The sequence below is a fragment of the Larimichthys crocea genome, chromosome XIII, assembly GCF_000972845.2.
Source record: "Larimichthys crocea isolate SSNF chromosome XIII, L_crocea_2.0, whole genome shotgun sequence".
Lineage (NCBI taxonomy): Eukaryota > Metazoa > Chordata > Actinopteri > Sciaenidae > Larimichthys > Larimichthys crocea.
In genome coordinates this window covers 45,364,940-45,380,860 of record NC_040023.1, presented here as the reverse complement: position 1 = coordinate 45,380,860, position 15,921 = coordinate 45,364,940, and the positions used below count along the sequence as shown (strand labels likewise).

Sequence of the window (15,921 nt, the reverse complement as noted above, 5' to 3'; positions counted from 1 at the left end):
AAGTGTTTTCTGAGCTTTGAGAATTTTAGATTCTTTTTAAATTTGTGTCTTGTTTATAAAATTTTAAATGGTTTGGCCCCTCCTCCACTACGTGACTTTGTGTATACTCGCTCAGTAAGCTCTATTAGATCCTCCAGAATATCCTCTGTACCAGATTGTACCATACCATTTCGTCGCTGGGCATTTGGGCAATCAGCCTTCTCTGTGAAAGCCACAACTCAGTAGAATACCCTACCTGACGATATAAAGAGCTGCAACTCCTTCAGTACATTTAAAACCAAATTAAAAAGTCTGCTCAAGGACACTCAGCTCTGTAGCCACTGACATTGTGGGTGTATGTGCTATTGTGTGTAACTTTGTATTTTGCATTATGTGTCCTGTGTGTTTTTGTTTTTTATTTGCTTTGTACTGTTTGTTATTGTGCTGTGATATGTTTTAATTGTGTCTGCCGAAGGGACTGCAGATGAAAAACTAACTTTGGTGCAGTACATCAAATCTAATCGTTTATGTTTAATACTGTACATGGTCCGTATCGGTAAATATGGAAGGTGGACTGGTAGCTGGAGAGGTGCCAGTTCACCTCCTGGGCACTGCCAAGGAGCCCTTGAGCAAGGCACCAATTCCCCCCAACTGCTCGTTGGGCGCTCCTCAGGGGTGCTGCCCATCACTCCACCATCTCTCTCCACATTTGCATGTCTATGCCCCTGCACTGCATGTGTGTGTGTCTGGGTTAAAATGCAAATCAAAATAAAATAGAGTGAAAAAAGAATTTCCCCATCGAGGGATTAATAAAGTATGTCTTCTTCTTCTTCTTAAAAATACTTAATCGCCATACATAAAGTGGGTAGTTTTATACAACTCAACTTTATTTATGAAGCCCTTTAAAGACAGCCGCAGCTGACACAAAGTGCTGTACATGAAATAGAACATGAAATATAAGACATATATGACATCAGAATCAGAATCAGAAGTACTTTATTAATCCCCGTAGGGAAATTGTTTTTGTTACTGCAGCTCCCAAACGGTAAGTGATAGCAAGAAAACAGTACTAGGAAAACAAAACCTTAACAATATACCCTATACAATATCCTATTTTAAATAGGATAAATCAATATATACACATGTATAAATAACAGTTAAATAGAACCAGTAACAGTAACAGTAAAAAATAAAAAAACAAGTAGCAGTGAGGTAACAGTGAGATGATTTAGTTTTGAAATAAATAACAGTTAAATAGAACCAGTAACAACATAGAACAATATAAAAACAATAATAAACGATAAAACAATGTTAAAATAATAATAAAGCAAAAACAGAAACAGAGTCTCATGCTGGGTTAAAAGCCAAAGGAATACAGATGGGTCTTAAGGGGCTTGTCTAATGTGTAGAGGGAGGTCATTCATTAATTTAGGACCAGCAGCTCCAGTATTATTATACTATTATTATTATACTATTAGGTTTTTGTTTTTAATCTTGTATTAGTTACATGATTACACAGCGAGTGAGTAACTCTGTCCGTGAGTGTGACGGATACAGTGATTCATACTCACTCGGTCTGTCGTCATCACTTTTCCACCCCGCCGTCCAATCAGAAGCAGGGGACGCGGGTGCGGCTTTGACAGACCCGGAAATACACCAATAGCTATGTGGCTAACCGCCTTTAGCTCTGCCTTGTTGGAGGAAGTCAACAAAGTCTGTGAGATATGAGTTTCCACTACGGCCAGGTACCGAAATACTGCGTTATGTGTGTTGTCTACTTTAAGTACAGTGACATATTAACATTGTTAAATACCTGTATTATCTGTTTTATAACGTAACTTAAGTGTTTATGTCATGTAAACAGACATTAATGTGTTTGCTATGGGCAGCAGTCATCTGTTGCTGTTTGACAACAACAGTAGCGTTTTGTTTATCTGACGTTATATTCATTTAAACTGCAGTTAGAGTAGTAATTTTAATAATGTGTCACTTCTGACAGTGAAAAGAGGAGCGTACTTAGTTACTGATAGGAGTAAAGTATCGCTATGTAACGTGTACTTTGTTGGGAGAAGTATTCCAAGTACAGTAACAATACCTCACTGTAAATACATTTAAATAATAATTCATGTATTCAAAGTTTTGCACGAGTAAAGTACACAAGTTGTGTGTTTATGTTACAGTAAGAAAAAAACATTCAAATGAGATCATTTAGTTTACTTTAGTGTACTTTCCCATATAACATATATAAGATATCATACTATATACACATGTAGTATAATCTTAAATTACAAAAAAAAAAAAAAAACAGTCATCAGGCAAGTAAATGTAGTGTACTGGTGTTAAATGAATATTTCACTGTGAAATAATGAAATACCTCCAAACTTAACTGAATTAAAGTAAATCTACTTAATTACTATTCACTACTAGGTAATGAGTAGTCGTACACATATGACCTGAAGTCACTCTAACTCACCCTCACACTGCCTTTTTTATTCCTTGTGTTTATCGTATATTCTCTGTCAACTTGTCCGTCGCTGCAGGGCTACCCAGGAGGAGGCCACCCACCACCAAGTGCTCCATACGGGGGAGGCAGTGGTCCATATGGGCATCACCCCTCAGCTCCATACGGCGGTGCACCACGTCCACAAGGAAGTCCTTATGGTGGTTATGGAGCCCCAGGTCAGGGAGGACAGTACGGGTCTGGGCCTTATGGGGGTTACGGGGGACAGCCTCATGGAGGACAATACGGACACCACGCTCCTGCAGGTAACTAGCTGCGGCCAGGTTTCTGTGGTACGTTTGCTTGTGGGAGGCGTATTCTGAACATGAGGAGACTGCAGATATGCTCCCTGTTCTCCCCTTCTTCATTGCTTCTCTCTACTTTTCTCTCTCCCTCGCTCTCCGGTGGGATGATGGATAGAAAATGACTTACGTTCCCAGACAGTCATGTAGAGACAGGGTTCAGTTTGTGCCCCTCAGCAGGATTACACGGCTGGAGTGATGACTCCAGTAATACTGAGTGAGGGCTAAACAGAGTCAGAGACAGATGGGTAAAGTGTGTGTATGTGTGTGTGTGTGTGTGTGTGATTACACTGTTTCCTGTAGCAGCTAAGCCGAAGTCAAAACCTGATAGCCTGTGCTGCTATCACTCCCCACAGGGGCAGAATCCATCAGGGTCTGACATGAAGTGGCACCTGCCCCTCTCTTTCCATTAATTTCTCTGACAATAAGCCCTCCCTCCCCTCATCTCACACCATATTTCCTAACACTTTGTTTATCTTCCTGCGTGTATTCAGGTAATGCCCCAACCTCCCGTATTTGGATGACTTTTCCTCAACCCTTGACCCAGTACCAACTTTTTCCTTCATGATCTGCATCTTGTGTGTTCAGTATATAATAATAATATTAATTAATAATTAAGGATATTTAGTAGAATACCAGCTGGTTTCACAACGTTACAAAGATTCACTATTTCTGAATGTAGCATTTTTTCCCTTGACTATAAGTATTTTAATTAAATCAGTTGAACAATGTAATTGACAGCTTTCACAGATGAAATGTGTTTTTCGGTATGATCTCTCTCATTTGTATTCAACGGTATAGTCATTGTATACCATACTGTTCTCTAAGTCATCAAAGGCCAAAGTTTGAGTCAAGCATAGATGTATTATTTTTTCTGATCAAGCTTCAGCATGACAGAGTCGGCGCTGTTTCAACTGTAGAAGCGTGTTTCTTTCACCTCTCAATAAATAAAAAAATCTTTTTTTTCTCTTTTTTTTTGTTGCATTGGACCGAGGCAGACACTTCATTTAGAAGAATCTTTGCTGTCTCTTTCTTCTGCCTTTTACTTCACCCCCGCATACACATATACATTACTCCTCAAAGTCAGAGAGCTTCAGTGAAATACTGGTAGGAAATCTAAGGATTGGAAATGATAAAGAGAATAAATCACACTGGTTGGCTCAGACGGATCGAAGAAGGAGAAGATGAAACAAGAGCGTGCTAAGAAAACAATCTTATAGTGATCAGCATCTTCAAAGTTAGTCTGAACCATCTCTTTGTTCTTCTCCATCCTGTTACTACTCTTATATTTCTTCTTTGCAGGTAACATCCCTCCCGGTGTTAACCAAGAGGCATACCAGTGGTTCCAAACTGTTGACACAGACCACAGCGGCTTCATCAACATAAAGGAGCTGAAGCAAGCGCTCGTCAACTCCAACTGGTCCTCTTTTAATGACGAGACCTGCCTCATGATGATCAGTAAGTCACATTACAGCCAGACACAGTTTAACAGAGGCAGGTGAATTGCTTAGAAATGCTTTGATACAACATTTAGCTATGTGAAATAAATCAATGGTTATGACAGCAGGGAGGAGGAAGTTACTTCAGTTCACCCCACCCTACCTTAAAGGTGAAATTGACTGATGAAAGAAATGTCTGGCATTGGTTTATACTGCATACTTTCCCCTTTACGAATAAACATTCAATAAATGAATAGAAACAAATAAGTAAAGGAGTGGAAGAACAAAGGCAGTATCCTCCAAACTTTTAGTTTTTTTTTTTATCTAAGAGGAGACAGTTAGGCAGTCAGGAGTCAGCCAAAAAAACAACTGAGTCATGTTTGTCTTAATGTCTGTTAGTTGCACAAATCGTCCCTGCATTCCAGATGTGTTTGCCAGCCGGTGACTAATGTGTCCCATTACCGTAATGAGAAATGTGTGACTTCTGTGCACCACTTTAAGATAATACAAGGAGAAGATGATGATGATCCATGATGATGGACGAGGGCTTACTGGGAACATGCAGGGGATGAGCTGCACATTTGTTCTCTGTTTTGTGAGGTTAACTGGAGAAAAGTTTGTGTTTTTTATGCTTGTTGTGCTAAACATGCATGCTGTCTTTTTTGTATTTCCTGTCAGACATGTTTGACAAGACGCGGTCAGGTCGAATAGACTTGTTCGGCTTCTCTGCGCTGTGGGACTTCATGCAGAGGTGGAGAGCACTTTTTCAGCAGTACGACAGAGACCGCTCAGGCTGTATCAGTGGCACGGAGCTACAGCAAGGTATCCCCGTTTGTGTGTGTGCTAATGGTCTTTTAAAAATTGAGACATTTAGCATAGAAACAAAAATGAATTCCTGTCTTGTTTCTCTTTCCTCCATCCACCTCCTCTCCTTAGCCCTCGCTCAGATGGGCTACAACCTGAGCCCACAGTTTTCGGAGAACTTGGTGCGGCGCTACACCATGCGAGGACGACCCGGCATCCATCTGGACCGCTTCATCCAGGTGTGCACCCAGCTCCAGACCATGACACAGGTCTTCAGGGAGAGAGACACGGGCATGACGGGCAACATCCGCCTCAACTATGAGGATTTCCTGTCTGGGGCCATCACCAGGCTCATGTGAGCCTCATTCCACTGACACTCCATCTGCACTGTGGATTCACAGTATCATTCCATATTCAGGTTTTTTTTTTTTTTGCTCAGTTATAATGCTCTCCCAAAAGTGCCCCAGCCTGTTGGTACTGTATGTATACAGCATATCAGCTGGTACACACTATTCCATAGCTTGTTGCTGTAAGTAAGAAGCTTTACACCATGCACCTGAATGAAGTGCAGCGGATATTATAAAGGTAGCTAAAGCCTTTACTTGATGGCTTAGCTTTCACGAGGGCGTCAGCGGGAAAGTGGTTGTGGCTTGATAACATCAGTCACCGTATACCTTAGGTCCTTTAAACAGTCATACCCTCACCATAGATGCCTTGGTGACAATTAGCAAGTGTTTACTAGTGCCAGTACAGTTCTGGATTCAAATGATAAATAGTTTACCTTAAATACAAGGGAGCATGTGTTCAGCTCACTGAATACCTTTGCTCACATGCAGCATTAACATGTTCCATCAAAACGATTTTTAAATTCTTAAAATTTAAATGGACAAGTGTCCATGATTTCCTGAGGGTATTAAATGCAGTGCTTGCACATTTATTGCTACTGCAATGTGCATAATTAAGAAAAAGAAATGCCACATTTTATAATATCAGAACTATTCTATTCTTTCACCTAATGGGGTTTTGTCCTCAAAGCTCTAATGTAAGTGACTAAGTGATTTTCAGTGTTAAATTTTGGCTAAATTGCACTCCAGTAAGTCAGTATCGACCATAAATAAAAAAAATAATTATCTGTGGCCAAAAGATGCCAAAAGAAAAGTGGGGCCAGTACTGAGGTACATTATATGTTCAGAAATCAGTAAACATGCCAAAGTGGTTCATATTGCCAAAAAGAAATAAACGATTTTGTTTCAAATTTTGATGTTTTCATATTTTTAATTAAGAACCACTCACATTGATGAAGTTTTCTTCCATTCCAGTTTTTCCATTTCATTCTTTAGGTTTGATATATTATCAGGCGCCGCGTACTGTTTGTAGTATTTAATCTGTATCTAAAGGATAAATATTGTACCCTGGTAAAACCAGTGCTTTAGTGTCAATATGACAAATTTGGCACATTTCTTAATTTCAAATTATTGTTATTTGTAACATACAGTCATAAAAAGAACAATTACAGATAGTGAAATATATTAATCATATATTAATCATCGATTTTTGAACACTGAAAGGTGCAGTTGTTTGTGTATTTAACAGCAGTCATGGCCAGTCGAAATCCAAGCCGTACTTGTGACCTTTGTCCAAAATCAGTTGATCATTTCTCCCTTTGTAGCGCAAATTGGCTGCACAAAAGAGCAAAAAAGTCTCTGTCTTCCCTTTCCACATCTGGCGCTTCTCTCCCTCGCCATCTGTTCCTCTGCTTGATCACAGTCTGTGTCAAGAGTCCTCCTGCTTCTCCTCATCTCTTCACAAATCAGAGGCAATCCATCAGATTCTCTCGTGAATCTTTTTTTTTTTTTTTTGTCATATCCCACCTTTTTTTCCCATCTTAGTCTGAAGCTAAACTTAGCTCTCCCAGGTTTATGAGCAGACTCTGTGTCACCCTTCCTCCTCTGTTTTGCTTACACGTCACCTGAACATGGATGCAGTTTATTGTCTAGACCGCTTTCAAAACATTGAGTTACAAGTGTGGCCAAAAGTGCACCGTGCTTGAAGCTTTCTGCCTATAGAGAGAACTTCAGCAGCCCTTATCTGGCTCATGATCCAGCAGTGATTTAAGTCCTGATTGTCATTTCCAGTGTAATGAAGAATTCCCCACCACTGACCATGCCTGACATCTCTAATTAACTTGGGCAAATAGAGAAAGTCTACAGGGCTTCAGTTCGTGAGGGTGTGATGCTCCACTCAGTCACATTTGGATTGATTTGGATTGATAAGACGGTTGAATTTTACATGAAAACCTTGGCTAGTGCAGCTCTAAATCTCATTTACTGATAAACAGCTGATAAAATAATCCTGGCACCGCTAAGGCTGCTGGTAAAGCAGAACTGGCACTAGTAATGTTGTTTTCCCACAGGGGATGAGCACACTTCACTCTATCTGACAGGACTGATCAAATGCCAGTTCTGGCAATTACAAGATGGACAGCATAGAGGGAGGAAGTGCTTAAAAGAATCATTTTGAAGCATTCATCTTAATCACCCACACAGAATCCTGTTAATCACAATAATTTCAGCAGACATTTTGAAGTTTCCATTTTCTTTTTAACATCCTGCTTCTGCACAGGTGACCAATGAGTCTGAACTGGTCATCGTTCCACGACAGGCTGCGTTCCAGTTGCTATAGATCAGCCATGTGCCTTGCGTTGATGTAGTTTTATGGAAAATATTTGGGCCCCGGAGCTGAAATCTCAGCGTCATCAATCATGTAGAGATTTGCAAAGAACGCTTACGGATTCACCAGCCAGAAACTACAGTAGCATAGAGGAATATTCTCTTCATGCTGCAGTCAATGCTGCGATTTATGGTTTCCTGCTGGGTGACTGAAATTTACACAATTTCTCTGCATCCCTCATAAGCAGTTAGCAGTTCGTCAGCCTTTACCTCAAGGGGCGTATTTTGTGTATTTTGCCATTGTTTGAAGACAGGAAGAGATGGTATATTCATAGGTCCCAGTCGTGGAAGCCATAGAAGGGACAAACATCTGTGTATGTTATTTAAGAATACAACTCCCTTTGAGTGTATAGTCACAAAATGCTTTTGAGGTTATTTGATTATAAACTATTTATTAGTTCTACAGCTTAATAAAACTTCAAATTGAATGGTTTAATGGTTAATTCATGTGTGGAAGTTGTTTCAGTTGTAGAAAAAGTAAATCATTTTATAAATGTTGTGATGCTGCTACATTAAGATAACCCAGAGTCTTGGATTTCGGTTTCATGTTCTGCTGAATCCCACATTTTATTTATTTATTTTATTTATGTATTTTATTTTTTTCTTAATTTTTGTATTTTTTTTTAAAATAATTATTGAACAGTATTACCAACCACCATAAGTACCAGTAATAGTAGATTGTTGATTATCTTGTGTTTCCTAAAACAATAAGCAAAATGTCATGCGCTTACAAAAATTTGGCCAAAATGCAGGACTTGCAGAAAATTTCCATCCATTTGAATTACATAGCTTTAATTTAATATAATAATTAAAAAATATATTAATTAATCAGAAAAACTTTTGTTACAATACTCCAGTATACAAACAAACATAAACAACATGTGTAAACACGTAACCATCTATTAAGAACAAAATATATATATAAACTATATATGTTAAAAGGTCCAATGGTGCTGCAGGCAGATGTTGATTTGCAGAGGGAGGGATGGACAGGACAACGATGCTGACATGCGGGATCTGTCTCAGCAGACAGTATGGACGGAGTCCCACCGCAAGCAGGTCAACAGGTCAACATCTGGGCTGCAGAGCTATTCTTTGGTTGTGATGTGACAGGTTCAATCCCGGTCAGCCTGGACAGTGTGGAAGCCATCAGCGGAGATGTTCTGGTCTGTAGTGTCCCTGTGTAGCTCGTCCATTTGTTGCTAGGAGACCTGTCCATAACAACAGACCTATTAGACCTTAATATTAATGTTGCTGTTGCTGATGTCGTTAATCTGTCGTAATCACATCAGGGGCAAAGAAAATCAAAAGGCTTTTATTTTAAATGTAACTACTTTTTTTTAATGTTTTGTCACAATTACTACATCATTCATTAATGTATTTATTCATAATAAATTCAATACCGTCACGACCTTGAGAAATCCATCCATGCCTTAATAAGCTCAAGGTTAGACTACTGCAATGCACTTTATGTCGGCGTCTCCCAGTCTTCCCTCAGTCGACTTCAACTTGTGCAAAACGCTGCTGCCCGTCTTTTAACCAACACCAGCAGCCAGTAACTACGACAACCGCGGCTAAATGTCTCCAGTTGACACGGTCACTCGTTAAACCGAAACACCTACCCGCTACCTTAGCTCACTCAATGACATAACGTTATAATGTGAGCAGCGTGACTAAAGCAAGACTGCCGCCGCTACGTTTGGTAGAAAAAAGGTCGGTGGTGGTGTCTGTATGTATAATGACATTGACATTAGTTTATTCATTAGTCTTCACTCACCTTACTGTCAACACGTTGCTGCAGCAATACATCAACGCAACTTCCGTGTGACCGTCGGTGCTTCCTCGGTAAACGTCATGGCGATGAGCTTCGCTTTGCGGTAACCAAGAAGGTCTTACATGCGGGACTCGGTGTTTTACCGCCGCCTAGTGCTGATACCCGCACACTACTTTTAGATGAGACCACACTAAAAAAAAAAAAAAATTCGGCCACTTGTGCATTTCAGTTACATATAAAACAATTTCCATCAATTTGAATTACATGGTTTAATAAAATTAAGTAATAAACACCCATCATTTTTTATATATATTTATATATTATTTATCTTCCCCCCCTTCTATGTATGTATGTATGTATGTGTGTGTGTGTGTTGTGTGTGTGTGTGTGTGTGTGTGTATATATATATAAATGTTTTTATCGATGATTACTTGTTTACATATGTTGTTTATGTTGTTTGTATACTGGAGTATTGTAACAAAAGTTTTTTCTGATTAATTAAATATTATTAATATTTATTATTATATATATTAAAGCTATGTAATTCAAATGGATGGAAAATTTCTGCAAGTCCTGCATTTTGGCCAATTTTTTTAAGCGCATGACATTTTGCTTTTGTTTTAGGAAACACAAGAGAATTTAAAAATCTACTATTACTGGTACTTATGGTGGTTGGTAATACTGTTCAATAATTATTTAAAAAAAATACAAAAATTAAGAAAAAAATAAAATAAAAATAAAAAATAAATAAATAAAATGTGGGATTCAGCAGATCATGAAACCGAAATCCAAGACTCTGGGTTATCTTAATTAGCAGCATCACAACATTTATAAAATGATTTACTTTTTCTACAACTGAAACTTCCACACATGAATTAACCATTAAACATTCGATTTGAAGTTGTTTTATAGCTTAGATCTATAAAGTGTATAATCAAATAACTTCAAAAGCATTTTGTGACTATACACTCAAAGGGGTTGTATTCTTAAATAACATCACAGATGTTTGTCCCTTCTATGGCTTCCACGACTGGGACCTATGAATATACCATCTCTTTCTGCTTCAAACAATGGCAAAAATACACAAAATACCCCCTTGAGGTAAAGGCTGACAAACTGCTAACTGCTTTGGGGACGCAAAGAAATGTGTAAATTTCAGTCACCCAGCAGGAAACCATAAATCGCAGCATTGACTGCAGCATGAAGAGAATATTCCTCTATGCTACTGTAGTTTCTTGCTGTGAATCCGTAAGTGTTCTTGCAAATCTCTACATGATTGATGACGCTGAGATTTCAGCTCCGGGGCCAAATATTTTCCATAAAACTACATCACGCAAGGCACATGGCTGATCTATAGCAACTGGAACGCAGCCTGTCGTGGAACGATGACCAGTTCAGACTCATTGGTCACCTGTGCAGAAGCAGGATTTTAAAAAGAAAATGGAAACTTCAAAAAGTCTGCTGAAAATATTGTGATTAACAGGATTCTGTGTGGGTGATTAAGATGAATGCTTCAAAATGATTCTTTTAAGCACTTCCTCCCTCTTGCTGTCCATCTTGTAATTGCCAGAACTGGCATTTGATCAGTCCTGTCAGATAGAGTGAAGTGTGCTCATCCCCTGTGGGAAAACCACATTACTAGTGCAGTTCTGCTTTACCAGCAGCCTTAGCGGTGCCAGGATTTTTTATCAGCTCCTGTTTATCAGTAAATGAGATTTTGAGCTGCACTAGCCAAGGTTTTCATTTAAAATTCAACCGTCTTATCAATCCAAATCAATCCAATGTGACTGAGTGGGCATCACACCCTCACGAACTGAAGCCCTGTAGACTTTCTCTATTTGCCCAAGTTAATTAGAGATGTCGGCATGGTCAGCGGTGGGGAATTCTTCATTCACTGGAATGACAATCAGGACTTAAATCACTGCTGGATCATGAGCCAGTAAGGGCTGCTGAAGTTCTCTCTATAGGCAGAAAGCTTCAAGCATGTGTATTTTTGGCCACACTTGTAACTCAATGTTTTGAAAGTCGTCTGACAATAAACTGCATCCATGTTCAGGTGACGTGTAAGCAAACAGAGGAGGAAGGGTGACACAGAGTCTGCTCATGAACCTGGGAGAGCTAAGTTTAGCTCAGCTAGATGGAAGAAAAAGGTGGGATATGACCAAAAAAAAAAAAAAAAAAGATCACGAGAGAATCTGATGGATTGCCTCTGATTTGTGAAGAGATGAGGAGAAGCAGGAGGACTCTTGACACAGACTGATCAAGCAGAGGAACAGATGGCGAGGGAGAGAAAGCAGCAGATGTGGAAAGGGAAGACAGAGACTTTTTTGCTCTTTTGTGCAGCCAATTTGCCTACAAAGGGAGAAATGATCAACTGATTTTGGACAAAGGTCACAAGTACGGCTTGGATTTCGACTGGCCATGACTGCTGTTAAAGAAAATACACAAACAACTGCACCTTTCAGTGTTCAAAAATCAATGATTAATATATGATTAATACATTTCACTATCTGTGATTGTTCTTTTTATGACTGTATATTACAAATAACATAATTTGAAATTAAGAAATGTGCCAAATTTGTCATATTGACACTAAAGCACTGGTTTTACCAGGGTACAAATTTATCCTTTAGATACAGATTAAATACTACAAACAGTAGCGGCGCCTGATAATATATCAAACCTAAAGAATGAAATGGAAAAACTGGAATGGAAGAAAACTTCATCAATGTGAGTGGTCTTAATTAAAAATATGAAACATCAAAATTTGAAAACAAAATCGTTTATTTCATTTGGCAATATGAACCACTTGGCATGTTTACTGATTTCTGAACTATAATGTACCTCAGTTCTGCCCCACTTTTCTTTTGGCATCTTTTGGTCACAGATAATTATTTTTTTTATTATGGTCGATACTGACTTACTGGAGTGCAATTTAGCCAAATTTAACACTGAAAATCACTTAGTCACTTACATTAGAGCTTTGAGGACAACCCCATTAGGTGAAGAAGATAAATAGTTCTGATATTATAAAATGTGGCATTTCTTTTTCTTAATTATGCACATTGCAGTAGCAATAAATGTGCAAGCACTGCATTTATACCCTCAGGAAATCATGGACACTTGTCCATTTAAATTTTAAGATTTAAGAATCGTTTTGATGGAACATGTTAATGCTGCATGTGAGCAAAGGTATTCAGTGAGCTGACACATGAGCTCCCTTGTATTTAAGGTAAACTATTTATCATTTGAATCCAGAACTGTACTGGCACTAGTAAACACTTGCTAATGTTTCACCAAGGCATCTATGTGAGGGTATGACTGTTTTAAGGAACTAAGGTATACGGTGACTGATGTTATCAGCCACAACCACTTTCCTGCTGACACCCTTGTGAAAGCTAAGCCATCAAGTAAACTTAGACCTTTATAATATCCGCCTGCACTTCATTCAGGTGCATGGTGTAAAGCTTCTTACTTACAAGCAACAAGCTATGGAATAGTGTGTACAGCTGATATGCTGTATACATACAGTACCACAGGCTGGGGCACTTTTGGGAGAGCATTATAACTGAGCAAAAAAAAAAAAAAAACCTGAATATTGGATGATACTGTGAATCCACAGTGCAGATGGAGTGTCAGTGGAATGAGGCTCACATGAGCCTGGTGATGGCCCCAGACAGGAAATCCTCATAGTTGAGGCGGATGTTGCCCGTCATGCCCGTGTCTTCTCTCCTGAAGACCTGTGTCCATGGTCTGGAGCTGGGTGCACACCTGGATGAAGCGGTCCCAGATGGATGCCGGGTCGTCCTCGCATGGTGTAGCGCCGCACCAAGTTCTCCGAAAACTGTGGGCTCAGGTTGTAGCCCATCTGAGCGAGGGTAAGGAGAGGAGGTGTGGATTCAGGAAAGAGAAACAAGACGGGAATTCATTTTGTCTCTATGCCAAATGTCTCAATTTTTAAAAGACCAAAGCCACACACAAACGGGGATACCTTGCTGTAGCTCGTGCCACTGATACAGCCTGAGCGGTCTCTGTCGTACTGCTGAAAAAGTGCTCTCCACCTCTGCATGAAGTCCCACAGCGCAGAAAGAGCCGAACAGGTCTATTCGACCTGACCGCGTCTTGTCAAACATGTCTCTGACGGAAAATACAAAAAAGACAGCATGCATGTTTTAGCACAACAAGCATAAAAAACACACAAACTTTTCTCCAGTTAACCTCAACAAACAGAGAACAAATGTGCAGCTCATCCTCTGCATGTTCCCAGTAAGCCCTCGTCCATCATCATGGATCATCATCATCTTCTCCTTGTATTATCTTAAAGTGGTGCACAGAAGTCACAATTTCTCATTACGGTAGGGACACATTAGTCACCGGCTGGCAAACACATCTGGATGCAGGGACGACATTAAGACAAACATGACTCAGTTGTTTTTTTGGCTGCCTCCCTGACTGCCTAACTGTCTCCTCTTAGATAAAAAAAAAAGCTAAAAGTTTGGAGGATACTGCCTTTGTTCTTCCACTCCTTTACTCATTTGTTTTATTCATTTATTGATGTTTATTGTTAAAGGGGAAAGTATGCATATAAACCAATGCCAGAAACACTGTCATCAGTTCAATTTCACCTTGAAGGTAGGGTGGGGTGAACTGAGTAAATTCCTCCTCTCCTGCTGTCATACCATTGATTATTTCACATAGCTAAATGTTTGTATCAAAGCATTTCTAAGCAATCACCTGCCTCTGTTAACTGTGTCTGGCTGTAATGTGACTTACTGTCATCATGAGGCAGGTCTCGTCATTAAAGAGGGACCAGTTGGAGTTGACGAGCGCTTGCTTCAGCTCCTTTATGTTGATGAAGCCGCTGTGGTCTGTGTCAACAGTTTGGAACCACTGGTATGCCTCTGGTTAACACCGGGAGGGATGTTACCTGCAAAGAAGAAATATAAGAGTAGTAACAGGATGGCGAAGAACAAGAGATGGTTTCCAGACTAACTTTGAAGATGCTGTCACTGTAAGATTGTTTTCTTAGCACGCTCTTGTTTCATCTTTCTCCTTCTTCGGATCCGTCTGAGCCAACCAGTGTGATTTATTCTCTTTATCATTTCCAATCTTAGATTTCCTACCAGTATTTACTGAAGGCTCTCGACTTTGAGGAGTAATGTATAGTGTGTGCGGGGATGAAGTAAAAGGCAGAAGAAAGAGACAGCAAAGATTCTTCTAAATGAGTGTCTGCCTCGGTCCAATGCAAAAAAAAAAGAAGATTTTTTTTTATTATTAAGAGGTTGAAAGAACGCGCTTCTACAGTTGAAACAGCGCCGACTCTGTCAAGCTGAAGCTTGATCAGAAAAAAAAATAATACTTATGCTCGACTAAAACTTGGCCTTTGATGACTTAGAGAACAGTATGGTTACAATGACTTACCAAGTCAATGAAAATGAGAGAGTCATACCGAAAAACACATTTCATCTGCGAAAACTGTCAATACATTGTTCAACTGATTTTAATTAAAATACTTCTAATAAAGGAAAAAATGCTACATTCAGAAATGATGAATCACTGTAAAACCAGTGGTGATTTCTACTAAAAATCCTATTAATTTCATTAATATTATTATTATATACTGACACACAAGATGCAGATCATGAGAAAAAAAAAAGGTACTGGGTCAAGGGTTGAGGAAAGGTCATCACAATACGGGAGGTGGGGGCATTACTGAAACACGCAGAGATAAACAAAGTGTTAGGTAATATGGTGTGAGATGAGGGAGGGAAGGGCTTATTGTCAGAGAATTAATGGAAAGAGAGGGGCAGGTGCCACTTCATGTCAGACCCTGCTGGATTCTGCCCCTGTGGGGAGTGATAGCAGCACAGGCTATCAGGTTTTGACTTCGGCTTAGCTGCTACAGGAAACTGTATCACCACACACCACACACTCACATACACACACTTTACCATCTGTTCTCTGACTCTGTTTAGCCCTCACTCAGTATTACTGGAGGTCATCACTCCAGCCGTTGTATCCTGCTGAGGGCACAACTGAACCCTGTCTCTACAGACTGGTCTGGGAACGTAAGTCATTTTCTATCCATCATCCCACCGGGAGAGCAGCGTAGGGAGGGAGAGCAAAAGTGAGAGGCAATGAAGAAGGGGAGAAAGAGCGATATCTGCAGTCTCCTCTGTTCAGATACCGACTCGTTCAGCCTACCCCACAAGGGCAAACGTACCACAGAAACCTTTGGCCGCAGCTAGTCTTTACCTGCGGAGCGTGGTGTCCGTACTGTCCTCAATGAGGCTGACCCCCGTAACCACCATTAAGTGACCCAGACCAGTACTTCCTCCCCGAACTGGTGATTCCATAACCACCATAAGGGCTTCCTTGTGGACGTGGTGCACCG

The 15,921-nt window shown here is 39.8% G+C and overlaps 1 protein-coding gene and 1 pseudogene across 1 annotated transcript; one reads left to right on the top strand and one right to left on the bottom strand.

Moving 5' to 3' along the window:
- The first annotated feature begins 1,586 nt into the window (after positions 1-1,586).
- pef1 (penta-EF-hand domain containing 1) lies at positions 1,587-6,279 on the top strand. Its single transcript, XM_010732683.3, has 5 exons — positions 1,587-1,724; positions 2,520-2,745; positions 4,084-4,239; positions 4,899-5,042; positions 5,157-6,279. Exons 1-5 carry the CDS (start codon positions 1,704-1,706, stop codon positions 5,381-5,383), a joined length of 774 nt encoding a protein of 257 aa, XP_010730985.1. The 5' UTR covers positions 1,587-1,703; the 3' UTR covers positions 5,384-6,279.
- A 6,731-nt stretch (positions 6,280-13,010) lies between these two features.
- On the bottom strand, positions 13,011-15,892 carry LOC113747206 (peflin-like; annotated as a pseudogene).
- Between the last annotated feature and the right edge of the window lie 29 nt (positions 15,893-15,921).

Excerpts from the sequence above, each read along its gene's own strand:
- pef1 (XM_010732683.3), top strand. The coding sequence starts at position 1,704 with ATGAGTTTCCACTACGGCCAG. Across the intron at positions 2,746-4,083 it reads CGGACACCACGCTCCTGCAG|GTAACATCCCTCCCGGTGTT; the intron begins GTAACTAGCTGC and ends TCTTCTTTGCAG. Across the intron at positions 4,240-4,898 it reads GACCTGCCTCATGATGATCA|ACATGTTTGACAAGACGCGG; the intron begins GTAAGTCACATT and ends ATTTCCTGTCAG.